The 24,112-nt window shown below is 63.2% G+C and overlaps 1 protein-coding gene across 1 annotated transcript; it reads left to right on the top strand.

The window, feature by feature from the left end:
• On the top strand, window positions 6,454–22,993 carry SLC6A19 (solute carrier family 6 member 19). Its single transcript, XM_018065735.1, has 12 exons — window positions 6,454–6,780; window positions 13,025–13,165; window positions 14,027–14,164; window positions 14,960–15,141; window positions 15,463–15,573; window positions 15,826–15,938; window positions 17,528–17,656; window positions 17,759–17,915; window positions 19,427–19,631; window positions 19,796–19,955; window positions 20,871–21,033; window positions 21,178–22,993. Exons 1-12 carry the CDS (start codon window positions 6,579–6,581, stop codon window positions 21,379–21,381), a joined length of 1,905 nt encoding a protein of 634 aa, XP_017921224.1. The 5' UTR covers window positions 6,454–6,578; the 3' UTR covers window positions 21,382–22,993.

The following is a 24,112-nucleotide window of genomic DNA, read 5'->3' as shown; positions in this document are numbered from 1 at the left end:
AATAGCAAAGAGACATGAAAAATGTTGATCAGCCAGGACTCAGACACACAAATGGACCCTGCGAGGCACCAACTCCTGATTCACAAAGGCAAGGGAGACCCACACTGCTGTGCGGAGGTCTTTCCAGAAAGAAATTTTCATACCCTTCAAGCTGACAAGTCACTTCTAGAAAAATCTGTCCCAGGATTCCAAGATGGGGGGAGGTGGTTTTGAACAAAGATGCTTACTGCAGCGAGATTAACAATAGCTGAAAGCTGGCGCATCAGAACTGCCCAACGGTAGAAAAATGTGTACTAAACCTTCTCATATGTCCGCACTCGGGGGCTTCTGGGCAGAGTGAGTTTGCAGTGTGGGATCCCAGTGTGCTAACTGAGAAATACAAAACGGTGATTACTGTATGTGTGCCATGTGCCCAGTCGCTCAGCAGGTCTGATTCTCTGCGACCCCACGGACTGTAGCCCGCCAGGCTCCTGTGTAAAGGGGGTTTCTCCAGGCAAGAATACTGGAGTGGGTTGCCATTTCCTCCTCCAGGGGATCTCCCCAACCCAGGGATTGAACCCAGGTCTCCCAGATTGTGGGCAGATTCTTTACTGTCTGAGCCTGATTATAATATACCTACTGTGTGTGTATACCCACACGTGTACACACATACACGTCAGAAGAAAAGTGATAAGTTAGCTTTGAAAACAATTTATGATGGTGACGTCATGAATGCTTTTTACCCAGGTCTTGAAATTGTCCTGCATTTTCCAAATTACATTGCACGTTTCCGCTGCAATAATCACGTTATAAAAATATAAATGTGCGCGTTTACTATCGACCTGACAAGACTTCTTTAGAGCATTCGGCTAATGCCTCATCTGCTCTTTCCAGCCACACAAAGCAGGTGGGAGGGCTCAGGGGGTGGGCCTGGGCCGCCCACCACTGCTCCCCGCCAGGCTGCGAGGGCGGCTGTTACCAGGAGGAAGGCAGAGCCGCGCTGCGTCCTCCCTGCTTATCTGGGGTTGTTTCCTCAAAGACCCAGGCTGGTCACAATCAGTTCTCTAGATAAGCCAGCGGTAAACAAACAGGCGCAGGCGGGAGTGGGGCTCCAGGGGACTCTGGCCTCTGGCCGGCGGGGCTGGGGAGAGCGGAGCCCCACTGGGCCTGGGGTGCGCCTGCGAGTCCCAGGGAGCAGGGCGCGGGGCGGGGCCCTTCCGGCAGGCGCGGGGGAGCGTGCTGGCTGTCACCAGTCACCAGGCACAGGACCGTTCTCTGTCCCTCCCTCTCCCGCGCTGACCTGGCTCCATCTTCCCCGAGAGGAGACTGAGGCAGAGCAAACACGGACACAGAGGGAGAGGGTCTCAGGTTGGGGCGGGGGGCGAATAGGGGGAGGCTGGCGCGAACCCAGGGAGCTCTGCTGGGGGCTCAAGGCTCCAGCCCGGGGCCGGGGTGAGGTGGGGGACAGCATGGAGAAGCATCGGAGGTCCCTGGGCCCTGAGGCCGCGACTCAGTACCTCGGGCCCTGTGGCCAGCCGTTCCAGAGCACCGAGCATCGGGAGGCACGGGTGGCCGGCTGGAACACCAGCGGGCCGTGGGGCCCCACCCGCCTCCGGTCCTGGAGGCGGGCTCAGCCGGGGTAGCCGGGGGACAGGAGTCACCCGTGCTCTTTTTTTGTCCTGGCCCTGCTGTCTGGGCCTAGGGCCACCATCTGCACCGGCCCAGGGAAGCAGCACCACACGGCTCATTTTCTGAGGGTTTGAAGTCTGGGGCAACCTCTTAACAGGAGTCTGAGAAAAATATGAAGCTGGCTGTCAGCCCTACTGAGATAAAATCTGATAGGAAAAAAAAAAAGCAAAATTAATCAAGGATGGACTCCACTTATAAATGCTTCAATAAGCCATCTGGTCCGTTTCAACTATATTTTTAAAAAGTCAAAGGCAAAGATAAAGCCTTTGACTATGTGGATCACAACAAACTGTGGAAAATTCTTAAACAGATGGGAATACCAGACCACCTTATCTGTCTCCTGAGAAACCTGTATGCAGGACAAGAAGCAACAGTGAGAACCAGACATGGAACAGCTGGACTGGTTCAAAATTGGGAAAGGAGTACGTCAAGCTGTATAATGCCACCCTGCTTATTTAACTTATTTGCAGAGTACATTATGCAAAATGCCAGGCTGGATGAAGCACAAGCTGGAATCAAGACTGCTGCAAGAAATACCAGCAACCTCAGATATGCGGATGATAGCACTCTAATGGAAGGAAGTGAAGAGGAACCAAAGAGCTTACTGACGAAAGTGAAAGAGGGCAGTGGAGAAGCTGGCTTAAAACTCGACCCTCAAGAGACGAAGAGCACGGCAGCTGGTCCCATCGCTTCACGGCAAATAGAAAGGGGAAAAGAAGAAGCTATAACAGACTTCGTTTCTTGGCTCCAAAACCCCTGCAGACAGCGACTGCAGCCGTGAAATTAAACGACGCCTGCTCCTTGGGAGGAAAGCCACGGCAAACCTAGACAGTGTGTTAAGAAGCAGAGGCGTCGCTTTGCTGACAAAGGTCCGTCCAGTCAAAGCTGTGGTTTTTCTTGTGGTCATGTATGGATGTGAGAGCTGGACTGCAAAGAAAGCTGAGCGCTGAAGAATTGTTGCTTTTGAACTGTGGTGTTGGAGAAGACTCTTGAGAGTCCTTTGGGCAGCAAGGAGATCAAACCAGTTAATCCTAAAGGAAATCAACCCTGAATATTCACTGGAAGGTCTGATGCTGAAGCTCCAATACTTGGGCCACCTGATGCAAAGAGCTAACTCATTAGAAGAGACCCTGCTGCTGGGAAAGCTTGAAGGCAGGAGGAGAAGGGGACGACAGAGGAGGAGAATTGTGTTGTTATGTGTGTTAGCAGTGTACAGTGAGAAGATAAACATTAAGAACAGTATTATTCATAAGAGCGTCCAAAAATGTCAGATGCAAGAAGAAATGTGATGGAAGACCTCCACGTCCTACACACACACACACACGCACGCACGCACGCGCACACGCACGCACACACACACACGCGCACACGCACACATGCACGCACACGCATGCACGCACGCACGCGCACGCACGCACACGCATGCACGCACGCACGCACACCCACGCACACATGCACGCACACAATAAAACGGGGTGGTCCAGTGGTTAGGAGTCTGCACTTTACTGCTGAGGGTGCAGTTCAAGCCCGGGTAAGGGAACTAAAGACCCTGTAAGCCACGAGGTGTAGCTGAAAAAAAATAAAAATAAAAAAAAAACTATGAAACAGTATCGAGAGAAAACAGACCTACATAATGGAGAGATGCGCTGCATTCACGGTCTGAAAAACCCTGTACGGGTAAGATCCCACTGAAACTGCACTATAGATTGAATGCACTTGAATCACAATTCCAGCAGCTTTTCTGTGGAGACTTACAAGCTTGCTCCACAACGTATGTGTCCTTAAAGAACACGGCCGGTAGGTATGAGACCTGTGATAATGCTTCAGAGATAAAGGCTGTGAGTCCTGGAGAAGACAGACACAAAGACTGCAGGAACAGAGCGTAAGGGGAGAAAGAGACAGCAGGCGTGGACGCCTGTGGCCAAGCCGGCCCTGCAGGAGGCAGGAAAGGCAGGCACTCTGAGCTGATGCCTCAGACGGTTAAGCTCTGTCCACGATGCGGGAGACCCAGGTTCGATCCCTGGGCCAGGAAGATCCCCTGGTGAAGGAAATGGCAACCCACGCCAGTACTCTTGCCTTGAAACTCATGGACAGAGGAGCTTGGTGCAGGCTACTATCCATGGGGTCGCAAAGAGTCGGGCATGACTGAGCGACTTCACTTTCTTTTTTTCCTTGAGCAACGGTGCCCAGCCACCCCCTCCCCCAGGAAGGACTCCTGGCCGATTGAAGTCTGCCTTAGGCAACACTTGACAACTCCTCGAGGGTTACTGACTTAACAACCTGAACGCTCCCGGACTAAACATGAGGATGTCTTCACGAACTTGAGGGGCAAAGGTCCTTTAAAGGCGGGCAGGTGGGGCAGCACGGTAGGCAGGGCTTTCATCCTCGGTGCCCCGAGTGCGAGGGAAGAGGCTCATGGAGTCCCAGGACCCAGAGAGCAGGGCCGCATCCTGGAGGGAAGAGGGGGGGCCAGCACCCCGGACGGGCTTCACGGGAGGACGGCGGTGTCGCAGGTCAAAGCCAGCACACGCTTTGGGCCAACAGGGCCCCCGTGGCCAAGGGCACAAAGGCCAGCGGTGGCTGTGTGTGCGGAGCATTAGCAGCCGGCTGGGAGGTTAGGGCTCGGTCCCCTTGAACGCAGTCTGCCAGCATCTTCTGCGGCCGGGCCCCATGGTGCCCGGGAGGTGCCGTCTGCCTGCGAGTACCTCCCCAAGGGCACCAGGAGGTGGGCAGGGGCTTCGGGGCTGTCCTGCAGCGGGAAGGTGGATGAGTGGACAGAACAGGCCCTTCCTGCTGGGAGACGGCTGGGCGATGGTGCGAAGGCCCAGGGGCCTCACTGAGCCTGGGAGCAGACCCAGCTGTGCCGTCAGAACAACAGAGGGATGGACAGACAGACGGTGCTGGGGAGGGGCAGGGCCTCTGGGAGTGGGGATGCTCTCTCTCTTTTTGAATAATGTGTTTATTTATTACTGGCTGCTCTGGGTCCCCGAGGCCGGCCATGGGCCTCGCTCCGGCGCTGGTGCGTCCTCCTCGCGGTCGTCTCCTGCTGAGGAGCGCGGAGTCTGAGGGGCGGGGGCTCTGGTAGCTGTGGCTCCTGGCCCGGGGGTTGGGCCTGTTCATGGGCACACCTCAGCAGCAGCTACAAGGGGACAGGCTGCAGACGGCAGGCGCGCCGTGTCGGGGGACGCTTTGGCAGCAGTGAACACAGCAGACAGGCCACGTGGGACGCTCCCTGTCAGAAGCAGTGTTTGAAAGGAAAATTTCACAAAGCACAAACAGTAAAATAAATCTAATTTTAAGCTTAAAAATGTTTAATTTAATGAAAGGAACACTCTCAAGACAGAATGTTAAGTGAAAATCATGCACGTTTCCACGTCACGGGTGAGTCTGTATCACTCACGCTCAGGAAACTGTGCAGAATAAGGAGAAGCTCCTGGCGTGAAGCCTCTGGCTTTCCTTATCGAGCGCGTGTTTGTTTTGTGATAAAAGTCGTTGGGGCAAACGTGAGTGAAGAGCCGAGGAGAGGTGAGCGGATACAGGCCGGAGGACGCAAGCCGCAAGCCGAAGGACTGAGCCCGGAGTCCTGCCCCCGGGGCGCCGTCGGGGGCGTGGGCCGGGGCCGGCGCCGGCGCCTGCTTCGGGGTGGGCCGGCTCCGGGACAAGCAGGAGGCGCCTCGGCTGCAGGGGGGCGAGGTGAGCGGGCCCAGAGGCCCTCGGCCTTCGAGTCTCAGGAGCTGGTGGAGGCTCCAGTGCCTGGAGCGTGGGGGGCCTGCACCCTGCCTCCTGCCAATGGCTCTGACCCTGTCCCCATCTGCGCTTCTCTCTCCCTCTCTGCCTCTGGGTGTCTGTCTGTCTCTCCCTCCATCTCTGTCTCTCTCTGTCTCTCTCTCACTCTCTCTCTGTCTCCCCCGCCGGCCCAGCCCTGCAGTCTGCGTCTGTCGCAGGAACCAGATGTCCCTGGGAGCGTATCTGGTCTCTTTCTTCGGGCCTCCACGCTCCTCAGACTCGCCTCCCCCATCCTGGGGGCAAAGGTCAGGGTCCTGACCCCTCCTTCCCGTGACCCCCACCCGCCCTCCCTGGATGAGCTATTCCGGGAATGTCAGTGTGATCCATGAAGTGGCGTGGGGGTAGGCAGCAGGGCTGGCCCAGGGCTGGCTTCGATGGAGCCCCCGTGGGGCCTCCTCTTGTGGCCCCAGCTGGGAGGCTAGGTGGAGCCACCTTCCCACGACCCCCATGGCCACCCGAGAGGGTCACCCAGCTCTCTGGACGCGCAGATGGCCCCCGAGCCTCCCGGCCTGATCCAGTGCCCAGCTCAGGCTCCTAGTGAAGGGACAGAAGCCCCACCTCCTGGAGGATGGGGGACGGGAGATGTCAGGGTGATGGCTCTGAGCCCCTGGGGGGGACCCCACAGGGACGAGGGCCCCTCCTGGAGGACCCCCAGCTGAAGCCACGCTCCCTGAGGAGCGGCTCAGAGCCCAGAGCGGCCAGGCAGCGTCTGCCGTCTGACCATCTGGGGCCTCTGCCCCGGAGCATCCCATGAGGGGAGGTCCACCATCCCGTGAGGGGAGGTGTGGCGGGCAGGCTCCTGCGTCCTGCAGAGCCAGGCAGCATCTTACTGTCGGGTGTCTCTGCCCCCCGAGGGCTTGGTGCGGGCAGGGAGCGGTGGGGGCCAGGCTCACCTGAGCCGATGGGTCCCGTTTGCACAGGGGCGGAGCTGACGGCCGCCCGCCGGTGGAGGGTCCAGGCGCCTCTGCAGATAAGGCATTAACAGTCTGGCGGCCTCGCCCTTGGGATCTGCTGACACTTCCTTTCAGCCCAGGTGCTGGGGTGAGGTGCCAAAGGTTTCCTATAAAGCCCCGGGGCTCTGGCCGGTGGCCACTCGCTGAGCTCGCGGACCCGCCCGGACCACCATGGTGAGGCTGGCGCTGCCCAACCCTGGCCTGGAGGCCCGGATCCCGTCGCTGGGCGAGCTGGAGCGCATCGAGCAGGAGGAGAGCAGCTCGCGGCCCAAGTGGGACAACAAGGCCCAGTACATGCTGACCTGTGTGGGCTTCTGCGTGGGCCTGGGCAACGTGTGGCGTTTTCCTTACCTGTGCCAGAGCCACGGCGGAGGTGGGCGGGCGGCGGGCGGCGGGCGGCGGCGGGCGGCGGGCGGCGGGCGGGCAGGACGGCCCCGCGGCCGCAGCCCCCCCGGGGCTGGGGGCCCCGCCCAGAGCACGGGCTGGCAGGGGCATCCTCTGTGGCCTCCTGGGCCCCGGTGCCCGGGCCCCGCGCGTCCCGGGTCTTGTGGGGTGGGGTAGGCCAGGCCCTCCAGGACCCAGGAGCCCTGCCTTGACCCCGGACCTGCTCTGACCCAGGCAGGGTCTGGATCTGGGTCCCCATGGCCCCGTCCCTCCACCTACCTTCCGGGTGTGTGGGGGCTGCAGAGACAGAGGTCACACCATGGCCCCCTATGGCCCCCCGCCGGCCCAGGGAGCTGGACGCAGGGAGGAGGCCTGGGGATGCTCCTGGCTCTGGGGGCTCTTGACCCCCGCCTTGGGCAGCACAAGGCAGTTCTCATATGGAGAAACTGCGGGCCCCTGTGGCTCTGTGACGCGCGTGTCCTCCGGAGAAGCAGGTGGAAGGGGCTGTCCTGGGTACCCCTGGCGGCCCCCCTGAATCGCCAAGGGCTCAGCCGCCTGGCAGGGAGGGTGTGTCATCGGAACCTCTGGGCTAGCTGGCGCTTCCTGGGCTGAGGCTGTCACCTCTGGGGCTGGGGCCCGCCGAGCCCAGGAGGTGGGGGCCCCAGCCTGAGTCACAGCCTGTGCCCAGGGGGCCCTCAGGGAGGCCGCTGGCCCTTCCTCGGCAACTTGCTGTCACAACTCCCTGGGGGCTGTCCTGGGGAAGGGTCCCTGCCTCGGGCACCAGGAGGAGGGCCTGGCTGCTCCGCTGCTCATGGGACTTGGCAGCCGCTCCAGGTTGACCCCGCTGGTGGGTGAAGGCCCATCGCTGGCCCCTGAGAAGAGGGGGCTTGACCCCAGAGCTGGGGAGGGACTCCCGGGGGGAACATGCTAGAAGCAGCTTAGGGGTCTTCCCAGGGTTGACTGGAGCAGACACCACGAGCTCAGACCCCCAGGAGGCCGGGTGCACCCTGACTGGGAGCCTGGGGGCAGCTGGGAGGACGCTGCTGGCTGGATACTGCCCCCAAACTTGGGGGAGGGGGACACCACAGCCCCGCCGTGGGTCAGGACCCCACCCCCTCACCCCCATCCCTCAGGAGGCCCGTCCACTGTCCTCTGGGCCACCTTGTGGGCTGGGAGCCCAGTAGCCCACCCTCCATGCCCAGGAGACCATCCCTGAGGCCAAGGCGGGGGTGGCTGCTGACTCATCAGGGTGACACTCCCATTCCCGAAGCCCCGGCCGTGGAGCGGGGAGCAGCTGTGTGGCTTGAGGAACCCGCCAGCAAGGGTCCTAGGGGGCCTCCCACACCTGCCCATCCATTCTGATTTGGCAAACGCTTAGTTAGTCTCCAATTATTTCCAGGAGTTTTGGGTAATTCAAAAAGTGAGTGATCTTTTGCTTTATTTTTAACTTTATATTATGGGGGGGAAAGTCTATACAGAAAAGGAGAGAGAGCCACAGTGAAGACCCACAGTTTAGGCTTGACTGTCAGCAGCATTTGTGGCGTTTGCTGTGAGTGTAGCTGTGAGCAGCTGTGTGCATGTTGCGTGACCCCAACTATGGGGTGGGAGCCCGGTGAGCAAGCGCTGTGCCCGCCGCCTGCCGACCGCAGGCCGGCCGCCCTCCCGCGCTCCACTGGCATCTGCGCTCCCCAAGGGTCTGCTCCGGGCGGGCGGCGGGGCCTGTGAGGCTGAAGGAGCTGGCCCCTAAAGGCAGGTTTGCTCCCGGAGGCGGAGGCGGACGAGGATGGGCCTGGGGGCGGGACAGAGGGTACGTCTCAGCTTGCTTGGGTTTGAGGAGGGCCGGCTGCTGCCTCCCTGGGCTCAGGGAGGTGGGGCCCTCCCGTGGCTCCCGCACCCGGCCCCCCACGGACCAGGGATGTCCTCCTCGTCCTCTGTGCCCCTCGCTGGGCCCCGCTCCAGGCCTGCACGCGCCTTCCTTCCCGTGTCCCTGGGTGAGCGACCCGTCGGGCTGTCGTGCTGGGGTCTGCACACTCACTTGTGAGTCCAGTCAGCAGGCGGACACTGTGCACGCTGCGGTCTGCCCTCTGACCACAAGGCTGGGGCCTGCAGGCCAGCTGCTGGCTCAGCTCTCCGTCCCCTGAGCCCCACCCTTCCCTCCCGAGCGCCAGGAGGGGTGCCACCCGGGGGCGCCTCCACTCCCCGCCCGGCTCTGTCCTCCCCAGCATGGCGACCCTCTGACCATCCAGAGGGCCTGCAGGCGCACACAGGCTGGGTGCCACCCTGGGGACCCCGCCGAGCAGGGCCCTCGGAAGCACAGGGCCCAGGGGTCGTGACTCTAGACGCTGGGCCAGGCTCGGGCCTCCTCTCCACCTCCATGCCCTCAGAGCAGCGCCACAGGCTCTGGAGTCCCCTGGTGCGGGGGAACCTGGTGCCTGTTACCTGGAGGCCGGCTGGGCCCCCACAGACCTGCAAGGACCGGGCCCCAGCAGCTAGCAGGGAGAACCAGGGGAGGCAGGACCTGCCACGCGGCTTTGCCCCCCGCCCCCTAGGGCCGGCTCCACAGCCTAGCGGCCCTGAGTCCTGACCAAGGGCAGTGGGGCGGGGGTGCCGGGGAGGCCACGGGCGAGGGCAGGCGGCGGTCCTCCCCTGCACTTCGGGGAAGTGGAATAGGGACCCGCGGCCCTCCAGGGTGTCTGGGGAAGCGGGCAGTGTCCCCGGGAGCCCGCCCATGGGAGCAAGGCCCCCTCGGCTCCTGTCCGCTCTGGATGCTGCGGGGCAGGGGGAGGGGCGGCAGCAGCCTCCGTTTCCACTGGGCTTCCCTCCTGGAAGCGGCTGAGGGTCTGTGGTCACAAAAGCCGGGCACTCCTGGGAGACCCCCAGACAGAGAGGTGCCCCACCTGACCCTGCGCCCTGTGGGCTTGACCTGTGCCCGGGGGTTCTCGAGGCCCTCGCCCCGCTCCCCTCCCCCACCTCACTTCCTGAGTCCCTGGAACCCCTGCTCCTTGCAGGGCGTGTCCACCCTCCCATCCCCGCGTCTCTCTGCATGCGCGTCCGTCCTCGGGGCTGACGGCCTCCACTCTTGTCTCCCGGGACCTTTGGAACCGCCAGGTGCTGGGCACTCTGTGTCTTTCCTGCTTCCTAAGACCTGCAGGCCGCCCTGCCCCTCTGTTTGACACCCCCATTCCCAGCCCCGAAGCAGAGGGGTCAGTTCACAGACAGAAGACCCAACCCACAAAGGGAGCCAAGAGCTGCCCATCCCTGAGGAGCGCAAGGGGCCTCCAGTCGGTGCTGCCAGGGCCGGGGGTGCCCGCCAGGCGGGCCCCACCATGTGGGGATGGAGGGCTCACTGGGCCCTGCCACCTCTGGGGGCTGTGGTGGGTGTGCCCTGGCCCCACCCTCCCCACCTCTGTAGCAGCTGAGAGCCTCTGGTCCTGGAGGAGCTTGTGGGGGTGGCTGGGGGGCTGGTGTAGGTGCCAGGACCACGGGGAGCAGGGGAGGCTTCCTGGAGGAGAGGCTGTCTGAGTGGGGTTTTCAAGGATGAATAGGAGTTCCCCAACGGTAGTGGAAGGGCAGGGAGTCCAGGGGTAAAAGTGGCATCATGAGAGGAAGGGATGGGATGGGGAGCTTGTTTTCTTCCTGGTGGTTTTGCCCCACAGGTTTTCAAATCCAGCTCCTGAGAACCTCAGAGAGGGAAGTGTTACTTCACCTTTACCTCCACAGACAGACGGACGGGCGCTGAGCCCGCAGCTGGCCGAGCCCCAGACCCCAGGCTGCTGGCTCTCCTCTGTCGAGGGGTCCAGCCTGGGGGGGCCCCTTCCTGGTGCCTTTCCTTGCGTCCCAGCCCACACCCTCGCCCCCTGACCCTCTGCACACCACCCCCCGCTCCACACAGCACCAGCCATGGAAGAAGCTTACGCCCGGAGCCCCAGGTCGGGGCCAGGCATGCAGCCAGTGGCCCTGCAGCTTCCTGGCATGGGGACCGAGGGTGGTCCACGGGTGGGAGAAAGTGCCGCTGGCCCTGGGGCCTGGGCCCTCAGCGAGAGGGCACCCGGGAGGCAGGTGGAGGAGGAGAGAGAGAAAAGGCCGAGGGATTAGCCCAGGAGGCAAGCGGGGAGCCGGGCGCAGAGGCTGGGAGCCCCCGACCACGTGCTCCAGGTCCCCTTCCACACACACACGCACACGCACGCTCAGGCACAAGAGTACACATGGACACACTCAAACACACCTACACACACTCACTCTTACATGTGCACATCCATGCGCGCCATACGTACACAAGGACATGCATGCCTACTCGTACACACGTGTCACAGGTACACCGAGTGTCTGGATACATGTGGAGGCACCCACGTGCTCACATACACACTCATTCACATACACATGGACACACACACGTGTGCGGATGGCACACGCACGTACACATCGAGGCACACACATGTACACACATGTATACACAGTGCCATGCCAGTGGGGGCCTCGAGCTCAGGTCTGACACCCACACTGCCCAGGAGGCCAGTGTGGGAAGGCTGCAGCCCTGCCGGCATCCGGGAGAGAAGCAGGCACAAGGGAAGGGTCTAAGCCGTTTGAGGGGGTGCAGAGAACGTGTGTGTCGGGAGGTGGAGGTGGGGCGGGGAGGACGAGGGGAGGTGCGCAGAGGAGTGCAGGGAGACGGGGCTGCACGAACTGGGGTGAGGGGAGACCTCAGCCTGTGGCAGGCCACGCCAGACCCCAGGACAGAGGGGGGACCTCACTCCTCGGCAGGCCATGCGGGACCCCGGGACAGCGGGGGGACCTCAGACTGTGGCAGGCCATGCGGGACTCTGGGATTGGGGGACCGCAGCCCGAGGCAGGCCACGCGGGACCCCAGGACAGAGGGGGGACTTCAGCCTGCGGCAGGCCACAAGGAACCCTGGGATCGGGGGACCTCAGCCCGAGGCAGGCCATGCAGGACCCCAGGACAGAGGGGTGACCTCAGCCTGCAGCAGGCCACGCGGGACCCTGGGATAGAGCGGGGGACCTCACTCCTCGGCAGGCTGCGCCAGACCCCGGGACAGATGGGGTGACCTTAGCCCGTGGCAGGCCACGTGGGACCCCGGGACAGAGGGGGGGACCCCAGCCTGCGGCAGGCCATGCCGGACCCCGGGACAGAGCGGGGGACCTCACTCCTTGGCAAGCTGCACTGGACCCCGGGACAGAGGGGGTGACCTTAGCCCGTGGCAGGCCATGTGGGACCCCGAGACAGAGGGGAGAACCTCAGCCTGTGGCAGGCCACGTGGGACCCCAGGACAGAGTGGAGACCTCACTCCTCGGCAGGCTGCGACAGACCCCGGGACAGAGGGGGGTGACCTTAGCCCATGGCAGGCCACATGGGACCCCGGAACAGAGAGGGGGACCTCAGGGTGGGCGTCCCAGGCCAGTGCTGGTGGTCCCGGTAACCAGGGAGCCCGACCACGAGGCCCTCTCAGACTGGACCTGAATCCACTCTTAAGCCCTGAAGCAAGTGTTTCCACTCCTTTTCGGCCAGTTTCAGCTCCCGAGCTGCCTGCAGACTAGAGCTGGCGACCTTTGGTAACGGCGGCAGGACTGCACCCGGCTTAGCACCGGGCCAGGCCGGGTGCACTGGACTGGCTGCCTCCCCCTTGGTTCCCCCAGAGCCCGGGTCAGGGGGAGGAGCCCAGGCGGCTGGTAAAACCACGGGCCGGGGCGGAGGATGGAGCAGCAGGAGGGGGCTCACCCCTTCGGGGGTCTGGGATGGTGGGCCCACGTGCACCCTGAAGGCAGGTGTTCACGGGGCCCCTGCTCGGGGCCGGGCCAGGCCCTGGGACCCATCAGCGAGGGCAGACACAGACCCCAGGTCCAGCTGCTCCCTGGCCCAGAGCAGGGTCCCCAGGGCTCAGATGCAGACCCCTTTCTGCACGGGGTCTGGGCCGGCTTCTGAGCTCCTGGCCTTTACCCCTTCCTCACCTTCGAGTGAGGATGCCAGGGTCCACACCCCCACGGGGCTCGTCACCCGGCGCGTGCCCCTCCCTGGCCTCCTCCCACACACAGACACCGTCCTAGCGCTCCAGGGACTGGGGGGCAGGCAGCGTCCTGTGGGGACCGCGGAGGAGCCAGCCACCTCGGGGAGAAGGCGCGAGGAGAAGGCGCAAACAACTCGATGACCGTGAGGGCGTGGTCAAGGGCGGTGTCCTCGGTCACGTGACCGCCCTGACCACGCCCCCGCGCGCCCGCAGGAGCATTCATGATCCCGTTCCTCGTCCTGCTGGTCCTGGAGGGGATCCCGCTGCTGTACCTGGAGTTCGCCATCGGGCAGCGGCTGCGCAAGGGCAGCGTGGGCGTCTGGAGCGCCATCCACCCGGCCCTCAAGGGCTTAGGTGCGTCCGTGCCCAGGCTCAGCCTGGGGTCCAGGCTGGCAGCACACGCTGCCCCCTCTTCGCTTTACCTTTCAGGGAGGACGCGGCCCCGGGCTCCACAGCTCCCACCCTGAGGCTGTTCCCACCCCTTCCGTAGACTCTCTTGGGGGGGTGTGGGCTGGAGAGGCTGTCCTGGGTCTCTGGGGAACGCAGGGCCCAGCAGGGCAGATACAGGGGGAGAGCAGAGCCCCCCACTTCCTGCCCAGAGCAGGGACTTGGAGGGCGCCTTCCTGAGGTTCGGGACTCTTGTGTTCACTCACACTCAGGGGGCCAGGAGGGCCCCCCAGAGATTGCCCTCACTCCAGCACTGACCCTTCATTCCACAGTGACCCCCTTCCAGCAACCAGCACCCCCATCCCAGCAGTGATCCCCTACCCCAGCAGTGACTGCACAGCCTAGCTGTTATCCCCACCCCGGCACCCTCATACTCCAGCAAAGCCCCCATCCCAGCCATGGTGCCCTACCCAGCAGTGAGCCCCCCTCCCGCAGTGACCCCCATCCTAGAAGTGACCTCTGCCTCTAGCAGTGACCTCCACTCCAGCATTGCCCTCACCCTAGCAGTGAACCCCACTTCAGCAGTGACCCCCATCCCAGCAGTGACCCCCCGCCTCAACAGTGACCCCCCCATCCTAGAAGTGACCCCCCGCCTCAACAGTGACCCCCCATCCTAGAAGTGACCCCCCGCCTCCAACAGTGACCCCCACTCCAGCATTGCCCTCACCCTAGCAGTGAACCCCACTTCAGCAGTGACCCCCATCCCAGCAGTGACCCCCGCCCCAGCAGTGACCCCCGCCCCTGCACTGGCGTCCTCTCTCCCCCCAGGCATCGCGTCCATGTTCGTGTCCTTCATGGTGGGCCTCTACTACAACACCATCATCGCCTGGGTCATGTGGTATTTCTTCAACTCCTTCCAGGAACCCCTGCCTTGGAGCCAGTGCCCGCTCAATGCCAACCAGACAGGTGAGCCCTCGGCGGGCTGGTGGGGGCGGAGCTGGCCCGTGAGCAGCAACGCCTGAATCTCTAACATCCACGTGGTTGTCACCCAAGTTTAGCAAAAACGCGAGCCTAGAAAGGGGCATGGCCTCCCTGCTGCACCCAGGGCCCTGCAGGGGGTGTGGGCAGGGTGGGGTGGGAGGGTCTGCCAGGATTAGACCGCTCCCGCCTTGGCAGGGTCTCACTGGGGTCCCTGAGCCCAGGGGGGCAACCAGGGCCCTGGGATGCTAGGCTGAACAGAGCCCCCCAGTGTGGGCTCTGGCGTGAGACCCCCCCAAAAACTGGTGACCTCCTGAATGACTGAGCACCGTCGCCAGGGCACTGACTCCCAGCTAAGCCCTGGGTCTGTGCCTGCCTGGGTAGTGAGAGCCCGGTGCTCACGCTCCCTGTGTGCACGAGTGTGTGCACGGGTCTGCACGTGAATGTACGTGCAAGTCTGTTTGGTGTGTGCATGCGTACGTGTGTCTGCAAGCATGTTCATGTGCACACACGTTCACAGAAGTGTGCATGTGTGTGCGCACATGTACAAGTGTGTTGTGCATGCTGTAGGGTGTGTCTCTGTGGGCGTGCACACGTGTATGTGGTGCGTGCTGTCTGCTGAGTGTGGGTGTGCACACATGTGTAAGTACATTGTGATGCTGTCTGCTACATGTGTCCCTGTGGGTGTGCACACATGTGTGCACGTGTGCAGTGCGTCCTGGCGTCTGTCAGCGTCCTGGGCCCACGCTCTCCGTGGCCCTCACTGGTGTGGTGCTGTGCCAGGTTACGTGGAGGAGTGTGCCCGCAGCTCCTCCGTGGACTACTTCTGGTACCGCGAGACCCTCAACATCTCCACCTCCATTGACGACTCGGGCTCCGTGCAGTGGTGGATCCTGCTGGCCCTGACGTGCGCCTGGAGCGTGCTCTACGTCTGCACCATCCGGGGCATCGAGACCACCGGGAAGGTGCGGGGCTGTGGGCGCTCCAGGGGACCGGGGGGCCCTTTAGCAGCTCTGAGGGTCCGGCCCTGCCCGCCACCTGTCTGGGCAGCGCCCCAGACTCAGTGCTGGACCAGACAGTCCCAAACACACGCTTCAGAAGCTGCAGGCAGGAGCAACTGTGGCGCCCGTCTGGGTGGCGGGAGCTGAACGGTGACCGTGGTCACGAGAGGACAGGGAGACCAGAGGGGGAGGTGGGGCCCAGGGTGTGGGAGGAGGGGGCACGGTCCCGGGCTCAGCCCTCCTCCTCGCGGTGGGCCCCCAGCCCACAGCTGCTGCCTCCCCCAGGCCGTGTACATCACGTCCACGCTGCCCTACGTCGTCCTGACCATCTTTCTCATCCGGGGCCTGACGCTGAAGGGAGCCACCAGCGGCATCGTCTTCCTCTTCACGCCCAACGTGAGTCTAGGCTGCCTGCCCACCCCTGGGCTCCGCGACCCTGCTGGTCCCTGGACACCGGCCGGGCCTGTGAGGGCAGTGCGTGCCAGCCCGCGTGTGGCTCAGGGCAGAGGGCCTTAGGGTCATTTTCCCTCCGGCCTCTGCTAGGTGGCCTCAGCTGCCCCTAGCCTCCCGGCTCCTGTCCCCACCTTGGCCACCCCGCCTGGGCCCCCCCACCCCGTGGTGCGCGGCTGAGGGCCTCTGTCTGTGCAGGTCTCGGAGCTGGCCAAGCCGGCTGCCTGGCTGGACGCAGGGGCCCAAGTGTTCTACTCCTTCTCCCTGGCCTTCGGGGGCCTCATCTCCTTCTCCAGCTACAACCCTGTCCAGTGAGTGCGTCGGGCGTGGGCCCCGGGGGCGGGGGGCTGCTCCTCCAGGCGCCGGGTGCACGGAGCCTCGGTCTCCCCGTTGGACCAGCTGCGAGGCTGGAGTGGGGTGGGCGCTCGCCAGAGCTGCGGCTCCGAGTCTCCCGGATCGTGGGCCGTGGGGCTAGAGGCAGGCAGGCCGGCTCCCAGCTGAAGGCGTTCTCAGGAGCTGTGGGGAGCGGCTGCAGCTGGCCCCCGCCCCCCCCGTGCCTTGGCCTGCGTGTCCATCTCTCTCCCGGGGCCAGCTTGTCCTTGGCCTGCAGACGGGCCTCGCTGGGCCGTGCCAGCTCTCTGGCTGCTGAGACGTCTGTGCTCCAGCTCCGTGAGCACCTGTCTGTGCCCCCGTGCGTGTGCCCTGAGGCGGGGGGCCCTTGGGCCTCGTGGCGGCTGCAGGTCTAACCGTCTGAGGAGCCGCTTCCCCGCTGCAGCCCCTGTAGGGTGTGTGGGAGTGCTGGGTCCTCCCCACCCTCGCCCACGCCTGTCACTCTCAGACGTTTGGGTTCCGGCCACAGGGGAGGGTGTGGCAGCTCACTGAGCTTCGTGTTTGTTTTTTAGTAGCAATTTTTTTTTTTTTTTTTTGGCCTGCCCTGGGTCTTCCTTGCTTTGTGTCGGCTTTCTCCAGTTACGGCCTTTTGGCTAAGATCGCAGACGGTAAAGCGTCTGTCTACGATGTGGGAGACTCGGGTTCAATCCCTGGGTTGGGAAGATTCCTTGGAGAAGGAAATGGCAATCCACTCCAGGACTATTGCCTGGAAAATCCCACGGACAGAGGAGCCTGGTAGGCTACAGGCCACGGGGTCGCAAAGAGCCGGACACGACTGAGCGACCTCACGCTCACGTTCTCCAGCTGCAGCGAACAGTGTCTTCTCTTGTGGCCCACAGGCTTGGTTGCTCTGCAGCCCGCAGGATCTTCCCAGACCAGGGATCGAACCTGTGTCCCCCTGCGTTGGCCCTCACTGGGGTCTGATTTGCATTTCCCTGGGAGTTCTTGACAGAGGCGCCTGAAAGGCGGGTGGGAGGTCAGGGGTCATGCACCAAGCTGAGGGAGGCTTTAGGTGTCGAGGTGGAGATGGGGTGTCCTCAGCCATGAAGGCCTGGGGTGGGCTGGGGGCCAGCATTTGTGGGGTCAGGGAGGGGGTAAGGAAAGGGAGGGAGGCATCCAGGCCTGGGGTGGGGGCACCCGGCCCAGGCCACCTCTTCGCGGCCTCTGTGGCTGGTGGTTGGAAGGTCCAGGCCATCCTGCGTGAGTAGGGCTGATGAGCCACCTCCTGAGCCCAGAGCAGACGCTGGCCAAGCGGGGACCTGAACACCAGGGTCTTCAGCCCCAGCTCCAGGGTCCCCAGGGCATGGGGGCACCGAGGGGCCTGCAGGCTGCAGCGGGCATGGGGGCCGTCACCTGGTGCTCGGCAAGCCCTCCCCCCTCCCTGCCCAGCGGTGGCTCAGCCTGTCCGGCTGGCACAAGACGCAGCTCTGACCTCCTGTGCCAGCGCGGGCTGGCCGTGTGGACACCGCACCCCCTGGGCTGTGCTCATCGATGCCACTTCCGTCCACAGCAACAACTGCGAGATGGACTCGGTCATCGTGTCTGTGATCAACGGCTTCACGTCCGTGTACGCGGCCACCGTGGTCTACTCCATCATCGGCTTCCGAGCCACCGAACGCTACGACGACTGCTTCCGCATGTGAGTGGCCCGCGGGCGCCCCGGCAGCCGCAGCGGCCTCGTCCCCGCCTCCGCCTCCCAGGAGCCCCCCCGGACGGGTGTCAGCCTCGCTCTTTCCTCCAGGAACATCCTGACGCTCATCAACGGGTTCGACCTGCCCGAAGGCAACGTGACGCAGGAGAACTTCGCTGAGGTGCAGCAGCGCTGCAACGCCTCCGACCCCGCGGCCTACGCCGAGCTCCGGTTCCAGGCCTGCGACATGGACACCTTCCTCTCGCAGGTAGGGCCAGGGCAGCGGGCACCTCGGGGGACACCGAGCCTCCCCTGGGAGGCCGGTTCGGCCGCACGGCTGCCCACCCTGGCTATCCTGCCCCGCGGGGTCCAGGCACTGCCCTAGGGCACCAGCATCTCCTGGGCCGTGAGCCCCGCATGTGAGGCCATGAGGCGCCTTCTGTGGGCCTGACCTCTCCCGTGGCCTCACGTCAAACACACAGAAACACCCCCTGGTCCGTTTTTACCGTAATTTCTCCTACACAAAGGTCAGAGTCATCGTCACTGTCCTTCTGAAGTCACTGGTGGCCATCAGGCTCCCGGGAGTCCCTCCCTGACGCGCACCAGCTCGAGTGCCAGCCCCCAGGCCGAGCGACAGCTGCCGTGATTGCTCGTGGGCCGCGTCTACTGATCTTAGCTTTGCAGCTCTCTCATTGGGAGCCACACACCATTTCGGGGGCGTGTTGAGCATTTTTGAGGGCCTGGCACTGCTTCTCCAGGGACAGCACATCCTTCCAGGAGTGGCCGCAGCAGAGGGTCCTCCCCACTAGGCTCTCCCTGGGGAACGTCACAGGGACCGCGCGTCTCAATCCCCCTTCCTTTTAAAAAGCGACCGTCTCAAGGTGCCAGCTCTCGCCTGGAAGCTCAGTTTGTGGGGGGTTAGTCGGTTTATGCCTCCTGCACCCCTGGTAGTCTTCCGTCAGCCGGAAACGCCCGCCCCCAGCCCTGGGCAGTGCTGACGGGCTTCTGCTCTCCCAAGACTCCCAGACTGCTCCTCTGTGATGCTCTCCCAGACTGCCTCCCAGACTGCTCCTCTGTGATGTCGGCCCCACAGCGCTGCGACAACCCCCTGCAACCTCCCCATGGCCCTCGGAGTCCTTGTGTCCCAGGAATGCGTGCAGATGCCGTCCCCTGCGGGATCCCGCCAGATCCACTGGCTCCTCATTCAGCCCCTCCGAGCTCAGGGTGCTCTGCGGAGGTTCAACCCCCGGGAACCCTGAGCCTCGAGAAAGGGGCCCAGTGCCCGAGGCCTCACTCACCTGCGTGGGCTGCTCCATGCAGAGTGCCGTCCTTACGCACCCACAAGCGCTTTCATGGCGCTGCCTGCCCCGCAGGCCGCTCTGAGCACGGGTGGGCGCACATCCAGGGGTCTGTTTCAGGGTCTCGCTCGGGCCCGCTGAAGTCAGTTTGTGTGATGGCCTCGGCTGTGGGTGGGGTGGGGGCATCCACCGGCAACCGGATGGCGGTCCACGCCCATCTGCCCAGTGTTTCTGTCTGGGCTGCATGGGGCCCCGGCCACCGCTGGACAATGTGGTCAACTTCGCAGCGATGTAACCAGTTCAGCCTTTTAAATACACCTGGAGCTAAACGCCAAGAGCTGCAGTCACGCCACAGAATGGCCCGCGTCAGCCACAACTGCGTGGGTGCCGGCCGGGCGGGTGCAGAGCCGTCCAGGGTCAGGGCCAGACCGGGCAGTGGGCGCCTCGGACGGCCCTGGCTGACGCGCCTGCCACCCTGCAGGGCGTGGAGGGCACCGGGCTGGCCTTCATCGTCTTCACTGAGGCCATCACCAAGATGCCGGTGGCGCCCCTCTGGTCCGTCCTCTTCTTCATCATGCTCTTCTGCCTGGGCCTGTCGTCCATGTTCGGCAACATGGAGGGTGTGGTCGTGCCCCTGCAGGACCTCAACATCATCCCCAAGAAGTGGCCCAAGGAGCTGCTTACAGGTGGGCGGGGCCTATGGGCTTGTGGGCGGGGTCTGTGGGTGGTGTGGGCGGGGCCCGTGAGCCTGTGGGCGGGGCCATGGCGCAGCGGCCAGAGGGAGGCTGGGGAGGCTGCGGCAGGCGTGAGGCAGACGCCCGAGACGGCACCCCCCTCTCTGCTGCCGCAGGCCTCATCTGCCTGGGCACGTACCTCATCGCCTTCATTTTCACACTGAACTCCGGCCAGTACTGGCTGTCGCTCCTGGACAGCTACGCGGGCTCCATCCCCCTGCTCGTCATCGCCTTCTTCGAGATGGTCTCCGTGGTCTACGTGTACGGCGTGGACAGGTAGGGGCCGGGGGCGGGAAGCCCCGCGGTCGGGGGTGCGCAGGGCCGCGCAGCTGTCTCTTCTGTCCGGCGTGGGGTGGGGGTGGCCTGAGCCTGGAGGGCAACGGGGAGGCCGTGGAGCTCGCAAGGGGGTGCGGGCCCCGCCCTCTGCAGCGTCCAGATGCCCCCAGGCCTGGGGAAGGGCGCTGGCAGCAGCAGCAGGGGGCAGCCCAGTCTCAGGGCGAATGGGAGGAGGCAGGACGGTGCACAGGCGTTTGCTGTGGGTGGATGGGGCTTCCCCAGGACCCTGCCTGGAGGAGGGGGGGAGCTGGTGTCCTGCAGTGCCGGGCCTGCCCCCAGGGGTCTGAGCAGGGCTCCTCTGCCAGACAGCGGCTCAGGCAAAGACAGGCAGACAAGTGTGGCAGGGTCAGCCGTCCCTTGGCCAGTCATTCAGGGCATCACAGATTGGCACAGTGTTCTTAATAGGAGCTGGACTCACCACCGCTCCATAAACGATCTGGTGAAATCAATTGAGAGCAAAGCGGAAGCCCATGCAGGGGGCCCTGTTAAGACCCCCAGCGCTGCACCACCAAGGGTGCTGGTGAGGCTGCCCGGGGTCAGAGCCGCTGCCCTGCCGAGGAGACTGAGGCAGGGAGCCGGACAGCCCCCCTCCTCGGCCCCCAGCAGCTCCGATCTGCCCTGCACATCAGGGTCAGCCTGGGGCCGGGGAGGACACGGCCTCTGACGAGAGTCCACACGTCTAGCCTGGCAGTAGCCCCGCGGGATGGCGGGGATTCCTGGAGAAGGCGTGTCTGCCAAGGAGGACGTGAGAGGTCAGAGTGCAGCATCTCAGGGGAGAGTCCGTCTCCCCAGGAGTGGAGACGCTGCCGCCCTCTGCCTTCTGGGGACTAATGGTCCCTCGGCCTCTGATTCCAGGTTCAACAGGGACATCGAGTTCATGATCGGCCACAAGCCCAACATCTTCTGGCAGGTCACATGGCGAGTGGTGAGCCCCCTGCTGATGCTTGCCATCTTCCTGTTCTTCTTCGTGATCGAGGTCAGGGAGGAGCTGACGTACAACATCTGGGACCCAGCCTATGTGAGTCCTGGGCCTCCAGGGTGGGAGGGTGGGGGCAGGCTCCCCCTCCCTCAGAGGCAGGGGCGAATCACGAGGGGCAGGCACGCTGCCCCGAGTGAGACCATGGCTGCCTGGTTTGCTCACCCAAGGCCACTCTCTCTCCAGGAGGAATTTCCCAAATCCAAGGAAATCAAGTACCCAGGCTGGGTGTACGCTGTGGTGGTCCTTGTTGCTGGGGTCCCCTGCCTGGTCATCCCCGGCTTCGCCATCTACAAGCTCATCAGGAACCACTTCCAGAGGCCAGGGGACCAGCGGGCGCTCGTCAGCTCGCCGTCCGCGGCCTCAGTGAATGGTGGCCTGTGGTCCTAGGCAGCCCAGCCCGCGGCGGGGGGGTGGTGTCCGAGGAGGAAGTAGGCTGCATGGGTGTGCACGTGTGTGTATTACGTGAGGGTGCATGTGTGGGAGTGTGTACACGTGGGGGGGGGTGTTGCTCATGTGAGTGTGCCTGTGTGCATATGTGTGCACCATGCATGTGCAAGTGTGAGAGTGTATCTGCCGTGTGTGGGCATGTCCCCGCATGCGTGTGTGCATGTGTGCGTGTACATACGTGTGCAAGTGTGTACATGTGTGGGTGTGTGTAAGCATGTGTGCATAACAAGGGACATCCTCCTGGTGTGGTTACACACGTGTGTGTGCACATGGGTGTGTGTGTGTGCATGTAAGCACATGTGTGGGCAGGTATATACAAGAGCCAGCATGTGAGTATATTTGCACGTGTGTGTTCCAGCGTGCATGCATATGTATTGTGCATGTGTGCTCATGCTTATGTGTGTGTGCACAGCGGTGTGTGTACACGTGTGTGCATGCATGCCTGTGGCTTTGCTTGCACACACACTTGTTGCCTTGCAGCACACACGACTGCCAGTAGGGCCTGGGGAGCTGACGGGTGGTCCTCCTCCACCCCACCCCCAGAGGGTCAGCCGCCCCGGGGGTGGGGCCTGCTGCGCACGTCCCACTCATCTCCGCCCCTGGGACCCAGTCTTGGTGCCTCTGCCCTTTCCTCTCGAGGTCCCCTCCGACCTTGGGATTCTTGCGGTGAGGTTGGGGCTTTCACCCCGTGACCAGGAGCAGCCTTCTCAGGCCCGTCCAGAAGAGGCCAGTGAGCTTGACAGAACTTGGCCAGCCCAGTGGGGCCCCACCCGTCCGACAGTCTTGGCCACACCCGGGTGTCGTGAAGGCTGATCTGCTTAATCCCTACATCTGGCTGCCAGCAATAGATGAGCAGTTAAACAAAACTCAGCTTGGGTGACTTAAGGCAGACGCCCCCTCACACTTGGTATGTCCTTGAGAGGACATTAACTGCATGAATATTTGGCCAGATGTTGAAAAGACGGGTTGTAGGATAACTCAGCCTTGGCCACCGAGGTGGAGGAGTGCCTGTGCGTCCTGAGCGACGTCAGGGACTGTGAGGGCAGGGGGACTGTCCAGCTGCTGCTGCTCAGTGAATCCGGCGTCAGCACCTCCCTCCCACGGGGACGGGATGCCACATCCAACCTTATCCGAAGTCACGTGAACTTGGGTGTTTGTTTCCAAGAACCAGTCACCTCCACTTTCCACGCAAGAATCTGCAAGTTTATGTTAAACTGGACTTTCCGAGGATTCTCCAGGCAGGACCAGAGAGCCGAGTGGTGGGTGGGAGAGTCCTGGCCAGCACCCTGGGATCCACCTCCTGTACTCCCAGAGCTGTCTGACCCTGTTGGGAAAACTGCTCAGGACCCCTTGGATACAGCCCATCCCACCCCTGCCCCCGGGGTACACGGAGGGGAGACACTCCCAGACGTGACCTGGGTGGGGCTGGGCCACCCTTGTTTCTTGGTGAGGGGTTCTTTCACAGACTTGATGTTTTGCAGATTGTTAGAAATTTGGGTTTTGTGGGTGTCGTGTGTACCTGTCTGAATAAATCACTGTCTTTCATAATCTTGGCCTAAGTGTTGTCTAAATGAGAGACAGACGAGCCCCAGCCTTGAGGGGCCGGTGCAGGACTGCAGGTCTGCTGTGTCCATGGAGGGCCCCCGCCCCCACCATTGCCCCAGGCTCCCGGTGAAGTGCCCTCACGTGGGGGCTGCTGGTGAGGCGCCTGGGCGGGGGCACAGGAAGAGGCTGGGCCTCACCACCTGTCTTCCTTCTCCCACGCCTTTCCATCTGAGTCGCCCTTCCTCAGCGGGACCATGCAACCCGGCTGAGAGAGGAGTGTCTGAGGAAAGTCAGATTACGGATAAGGGGCCCGGTCCTGTCCTGGTGGAGGCATCAGCTGGGCAGTGGGGGAAAGGGTCCAGGGAGCCCCCAGGGGGAGGTCTCAGCTGAACCCACCGTGTTGGCTCGTCACCGCTCCAGCCCCCAGACAGGAGGGGACCCGAGCTGAGGGAAGGGCTCACACACCCCCCAAGCCTGGCCATGCCCCTCCCCATGCCTGGTGTCGCTCCACCCTGCCACCCTCCCAGGGAACCCCTTGGGGACGCAGGTCACCATCCCACCACAGCGCACAGTGGGCTCACATTGGCAAGGATTCCTGGGCTAGGGGCTGGCGAATGCCAGGAGTGGGGTGGTCTTCTGGAACTCATCTGCACATCCTCCGCAGAGGATCACCGGGAGCCAGCTGGAAGGGAGCACCAGGAGCTAGATGGAAGGGGAGCACTCAGAGCCAGACGGAAGGGGAGCACCAGGAGTCAGATGGAAGGGGAGCACTGAGAGACAGCTGGAAGGGAGCACCGGGAGCTAGATGGAAGGGGAGCACTGGGAGCCAGATGGAAGGGGAGCACTTGAGTCAGATGGAAGGGGAGCACTGGGAGCCAGCTGGAAGCGGAGAACTCTAGCCAGACGGAAGGGGAGCACTCAGAGCCAGATGGAAGAGGAGCACCGGGAGCTAGACGGAAGGGGAGCACTGGGAGCCAGATGGAAGGGGAGCACTTGAGTCAGATGGAAGGGGAGCACTGGGAGCCAGCTGGAAGCGGAGCACTCTAGCCAGATGGAAGGGGAGCACCGGGAGCCAGCTGGAAAGGTCACATTCAGACCATCTGAGGGTCTGGACGTCTTTGGGAAA

Source organism: Capra hircus, chromosome 20, assembly GCF_001704415.2.
Source record: "Capra hircus breed San Clemente chromosome 20, ASM170441v1, whole genome shotgun sequence".
In the NCBI taxonomy this organism is placed as follows: domain Eukaryota; kingdom Metazoa; phylum Chordata; class Mammalia; order Artiodactyla; family Bovidae; genus Capra; species Capra hircus.
This window is presented reverse-complemented; position numbering and strand designations above follow the sequence as displayed.